The sequence below is a fragment of the Colossoma macropomum genome, unplaced genomic scaffold (assembly GCF_904425465.1).
Source record: "Colossoma macropomum unplaced genomic scaffold, Colossoma_macropomum, whole genome shotgun sequence".
NCBI classification, from domain to species: Eukaryota; Metazoa; Chordata; class Actinopteri; order Characiformes; family Serrasalmidae; genus Colossoma; species Colossoma macropomum.
In genome coordinates this window covers 7226722-7232815 of record NW_023494796.1, presented here as the reverse complement: position 1 = coordinate 7232815, position 6094 = coordinate 7226722, and the positions used below count along the sequence as shown (strand labels likewise).

The following is a 6094-nucleotide window of genomic DNA, read 5'->3' as shown; positions in this document are numbered from 1 at the left end:
TTAAGTCTAACCCCCTGAAATTAGGCAAATGAATAGCGTCGCGCGCAGGTGACGGGGAGACGGGGAGGGAGAATAATGCGCGCGCCGAGGGGAGGAGGCCCCAGCTGCGCGCGCGCCCCGCTTTCTCTTTCTCTCATTCGCTCCGTTTGTTCGAACATTTTAGGCCCAAATTGAAAGCATTCATTCCGCTCAATGGACTGTTTTTTTACAGCATAATAGGATACAAATTGAGCCGTGCGTGCTAAAGAGGATCCAGCGGTGGGTATCGTGAGCCTCCTGCGTGCGCGCGCGCTACTGCGCCAGGGGGTCCGGGCGATGCACCATGCACGCACACACACAAGCATGCACACACCTGCCCTGGACAAAAAAAGTTAGGGAGCGTCAACAAACAACAGAAGAAAAAGAAAACAAAGAGGAAAGAGCGTGGACGTGTCACCGAGTCGTGTGAGAACAAACTGAGCAGTGGAGAGAGAGAGAGAGAGAGAGAGAGGGAGAGAGAGAGAAAGGGGGTCTCCCTCCTGCCCACCCTATTATGGGCTTTACTGAGTTACTCTGAGCCCGAGTAGACAGGGTCTTAAAACGCAGACAGTTTTTCTTATGCGGGTGGGGGGTGATGGCTAGAAGCGCGAGCGTGGATAGAGGGAAAGAGAGAGAGAGAAAAAAGAGAGAGAGAGAGAGAGAGCGAGAGAAAGAGGAGCTGGAAGTAAAGAAGTTTTGGAGAGCCTCTGTCGCGCGCGCTCCGGTTCACGTCGTTCCCGTGCAAAACGACTCTCTTCAGTCCGATCACGTGTGGCCACGTGGGTTAACAAAATAGGTTTGCTACAATCCCCCAACCCCCCACGCCCACCACCACCACCACCACCACCTCCTCCTCGCCCCCTTTCAGGTTTCCACTGTTGCTTTAACTGATCCTAAGCGCGCGCATGCATCATCGCCTTTAATCCTATGGAATAATTTAGGGGGCCACGAAAGATGTGCGAGAGACCCCCCCCCCTCCCTTCCTCACTCCTCACACACACCCTCCGCGCGCTTCATATATAAGACGGCCGGACTCCGACCAGACAGCTTCAGTCTGGCCCTGAGACAGGAAGAAAGCGCGCGCGCTATCACGAGACCCGGAGCACATGAACGTTCGGTTTGCGCTCGTGCACCAAGCGATGACATCAAAGAAGATGAAGGACGGGAAGGTAAGTGCACACCGGAAGATCTTGAACCCGAACCCACGTTGGAGTATTTGGAAAAGGCGATGCCGTGTAAGAGAACCATGTCTGGTTTTCTAAAGAACCTTTCCTTTGGCTTCTCTGAAGAACTTCTGGGTTCCGTGTAATAAAGAGAACAGCGTCCTTTGGAGCGATGCTATAGAACAGGGGTGCTCAGTCCTGGTCCTGGAGATTTCCCACCCTGGAGAGTTCACTACCCAACACTCACGCGCTCCTGAGGGCCTTCATCACCTGATCAGGTGTGTTAGATTAGGGGTGGAGCTAAACTCTGCAGGTGGAAGATCTCCAGCACCCCTGCCCTGGTAGAACCAGGTTTGGTTCTCCAAAGAGTCTTTAGGAAACCAGACGTGGTTCTTACGGGATTCCTGTATTTTTAAGCGTGTAGCGTCTGAAGATTTCGCGCGCACAGGCGCTCTGTACCGTTTGGCTCGCGCCTTCCAGGTCTGACTGAGCAGCACCTGGCTGTGATGTGATCTCGTGATGATGACGGGTGCTTTTGGTTTTGTCGTCGCGCTCACGTCTCACGCGCTGCGCGGGACGCTGCGGAGGACTGGCGCGCGCGCTCGCTCCATGCATGGCGCGCTTTCTAACGTCGCTGGTTTTTTTTTCCTTCCTCCCTTTTTTCTCAGAGGACGCCGGTCTCGCACAAGGTGATCGAGAAGCGGAGGAGAGACCGCATCAACCGCTGCCTGCACGAGCTCGGCAAGACCGTGCCCATGGCGCTCGCCAAACAGGTGCGTTCACAGACCGCGCGCGCTGAGGGGGCCGGGGGAGCGCGTGCAGCGCTGTTTCACTACTGGGAGATGTATCGTGTGCAGTAATAGTAATAACAGTAACAACAACAACAACAACAATAAAAGATATAAATGACATTTTAAACAGAAGCTTAACATCTGAATGATTTATTTAGCTGTTTATTTATATTATATTTATATTTTTATTTATTTATTTAGCATAGAAATCGATTACACGACCATATATGTTTATTTCATTAGTATTCATGGCGGGTAAATATACAATTATAATTCAGAATTACAGAATTTTGTGAATTCAATAATTTAGCCCCTTGATATTTTGACTTTCATTTTATTTTCAGCAACTACAATCGATTAAACCGAACTCTAGAAACATAACAAACTGTTAACCCTCTACTGCTCGCATTATGAGAGCAATTAAAACAATATTCGATTCACTTTTTCTTGCAAAAAGGTTTGATTATTAAATGATTATTAAATTCAAAAACATTTTTTACATAATAATGTGTGCAGGGGTCCTTTTGGTTTATGTTGCCCTGAGGCAACATTGTGCGACAATGGGAAGAAATTACATAGAACCGTGTTCCCTGAACTGCTGAGACCTGGCTTTGTGATTGGCTAAATCCATTCCACTGTGGCACATTGTTGCTTCTAGGCAACAAACATATTTCTGCAAATTCTCATAACAAAAACCAAATGACACTGAGTGTTAAAAAAGAGGTTTAAAGTGTCCACTAAGAGACAGTATGACCACGTACATGCTTTTTACTGACTTACTCGAACTCTTCCCTTCATTCTTAACCCTGTCCTTGTCATTAAATATGTATAATGTTATTGTAAAGTGAGGAAAATGGGTTTGTTGCCTTGAGGCAACATCGTGCAATAGAGGGTTAGTCGCTTGTTTTCCTGCCTATGCTGACACGCAGATGGTACATGTGTCCATGTCTGTGAACAAAGCTTGGTTGTTTTTGGCTCGTGCAGAACTGCGGGAAGCTGGAGAAGGCGGAGATCTTGGAGATGACCGTGCAGTATCTGCGCGCGCTCCACGCTGCGGACTTTCCTCGCGGAGGCAGAGAGAAAGGTAACGCGGGCCTCAGTCACGAGCAGTTTTAACCTAAACGTAGCTTTACTGAACGGAGGCGCTTTAAACTGATCATTCTCAAAATATTATTAAAATGTTCTAAACATTATCAGCGTCATATATAAGCATAACGAGTTGTCTATGCAGGGCAGATGGACTACAGCCTGAAAACGCAGCTACATTTCTTCAAAAAAAGCTCAGAATATTGTAATTAATGGATTTATAGAGTTTAATACATACAACAGAAGTCTTGTTGTGCTTATTAAACTGACTGGGGTCGTTTCTAAGGGGTCTCAGTGTAGAAACTGTACCATTGGGTCGTTTGTCTTCTAATAGCATCCCTCAACACCGCAAACTGGACAAACATCCAGTGTCCATTAAAATGTAATTCTTGCCAACCGCTGCTATATTTGTGTATAAGCCTAACATACCGAAGGCGAGTTTGTTGTTACGTAAATTCTCAGATTTTCAAGAACTGAAAGTGTCCCTTTGTAGCCTGATCATTATGGGACACACATATTTTCAGATCCTGCTTTCGATTCTAAGGTCAATATTCAACGTGATATTTTGTTTGTTAGAAATATTTTGATATATTTTATATTTTATACGTTGGTTTTGCTCAGAAAAAAACAAATACAAAAAAGGGCAAAGCAACATGTCATTTATGACCTCATAAAACTTCCCAAAATGAAAGAAGGAACCTTAGAATAAAGCAAGGGACGTTATCCTCTAATAAGACTTCCCAAAACTAAAAGAGAGACCCTCAGAAGAGAGTGAGAGGGCTAAAATTAGAGGAGAGACCCTTAGAAAAGAACAAGGGGCCTAAAACTAAAAGAGAGACCCTCAGAAGAGAGTGAGAGGGCTAAAATTAGAGGAGAGACCCTTAGAAGAGAGCAAGGGGCCTAAAACTAAAAGAGAGACCCTCAGAAGGGAGCAAGGGGCCTAAAACTAGAGGAGAGACCCTTAGTAGAGAGCGAGGGGCCTAAAACTAAAAGAGAGACCCTCAGAAAAAAATGAGGGGCCCAAAACTAGAGGAGAGACCCTCAGAAGAGAGTGAGAGGGCTAAAACTAGATGAGAGACCCTTAGAAGAGAGCGAGGGGCCCAAAACTAAAATAGAGACTCCTAGAATTAAGCAAGAGGCCCAAAACTAAAAGAGAGACCCTTAAAAGAGAGCAAGAGGCCTTAAACTAAAATAGAGACCCTCAGAAGAGAGTAAGGGGCCAAAACTAAATTAGAGACTCTTAGAAGAGCGCAAAGGGCCCAAAACTAAATTAGAGACTCTTAGAAGAGCGCAAAGGGACCAAAACTAAATTAGAGACTCTTAGAAGAGAGTAAGGGGCCAAAAACAAAAAAAGAGACCATCAGAAGAGAACAAGGGGCCCAAAACTAAATTAGAGCCTCTTAGAAAAGAGTGAGGGGCCCAAAACTAGAGACTTTTAGAAAAGAGCGAGGGGCCCAAAACTAGAGACTCTTAGAAGAGAGCGAGGGGCCCAAAACTAGAGACTGTTGGAAAAGAGCGAGGGGCCCAAAACTAGAGACTCTTAGAAGAGAGCGAGGGGCCCAAAACTAGAGACCCTCAGAAGAGAGCGAGGGGCCCAAAATTAAATTAGAGCCTCGTAGAAGAGCGCAAAGGGCCCAAAACTAAATTAGAGACTCTTAGAAGAGAGTAAGGGGCCCAAAACTAGAGACCCTCAGAAGAGAGCGAGGGGCCCAAAACTAAATTAGAGCCTCGTAGAAGAGCGCAAAGGGCCCAAAACTAAATTAGAGACTCTTAGAAGAGAGTAAGGGGCCCAAAACTAAATTAGAGACTCTTAGAAGAGAGTAAGGGGCCCAAAACTACAAAAGAAACCCTTGGAAGAGAGGGGCTAAAACTAAAAGAGAGGCTGTCAGTACGGAACAAGGAGCCCAAAACTAAAAGAGCACCGTTTTGACCCTCTTTGTCGGTTTTCCAGTCCTGTTATGAAGTCGCTGCCCTCACCGGTCAGTCTGTTCAGCTTCATACAGAACTGTTTAATATTCACTGGAGACAGGGGTCGATCTGAGACACAGCCAGAGTTATTCGTCACATCAACACAAACTGTAAGAAACGCCAGTGACCGCGTGTCTAATCTCTCGCGTGCCCCCTCCGCAGGTGAGCTGCTCGCGGAGTTCGCCAGCTACTTCCACTACGGCTACCGCGAGTGCATGAAGAACTTGGTGCACTACCTCACCACGGTGGAGCGCGCGGAGACCAAAGACGCCAAGTACGCGCGCGTGCTCGCCTTCCTGCAGTCGCGCGTTCTCTCTGAGCCCGTCTTCGGCGCGCTCGCGAGCGTCTCCTCGCCGGAGCGCGCGGACCACCACCACCACCACCACCACCTCCACCACCCGTGCCAGGAGTACCAAAGCGGCGCGAGCCCCGCCGAATACCCGAGCTCACCGGGACACTTCGCGTGGCACGGACACGCGCACGCGCTCGCCTACGCGTCGGTGCCTCTGTCAGCGAGCGCGCAGCACGAGCAGCCGCACCAGCAGCAACACCAGCATCACCAACAGCAGCAGCAGCAGCAACAGCAGCACGCGGGCTACTTCGCGCCCGCGCAGGGACTCGAGCATCACTACCTCAGCCTAATAGGGCACGCGCACGCGAGCGCGCTCGGCCTGCACGCGCCAGCGCACGCCGCTCTGTAAACACGTTCTGTTTGTGTTCCTGTTTAATTTATATGTGCATATTCCTGTATTTTTAACGCTCATCTAGATTATTAAATGCAATAAACACGTTTGTTTGTAAAACGTTGTGGTGTTGACCAAGTGAAAAACTCTGACCTTAAACTGGAGCAATGGGGGGATTGAAAGACGGGTCATTCTACAGAAACGTCCACTTTTCTATCTCTCCATAGAAGTCACTGGTGTTACTGATCCTCATTGGTGTTACACATAAGAAAGGAACACCAGAGACATTTTTAATGAACAATGAATTTTACAGAATAACTGCTACAGAGCATCAAACCACATGTTGTCAATCATGGAACATCCACTAAAATATGAAATTTAATCC

At 47.6% G+C, this 6094-nt stretch overlaps 1 protein-coding gene across 1 annotated transcript; it reads left to right on the top strand.

The window, feature by feature from the left end:
• The first annotated feature begins 1124 nt into the window (after positions 1-1124).
• Positions 1125-5727, top strand: helt (helt bHLH transcription factor). Its single transcript, XM_036583533.1, has 4 exons — positions 1125-1187; positions 1850-1954; positions 2957-3056; positions 5189-5727. The coding sequence occupies exons 1-4, from the start codon at positions 1125-1127 to the stop codon at positions 5725-5727; spliced, it is 807 nt and encodes a 268-aa protein (XP_036439426.1).
• Positions 5728-6094: the final 367 nt, after the last annotated feature.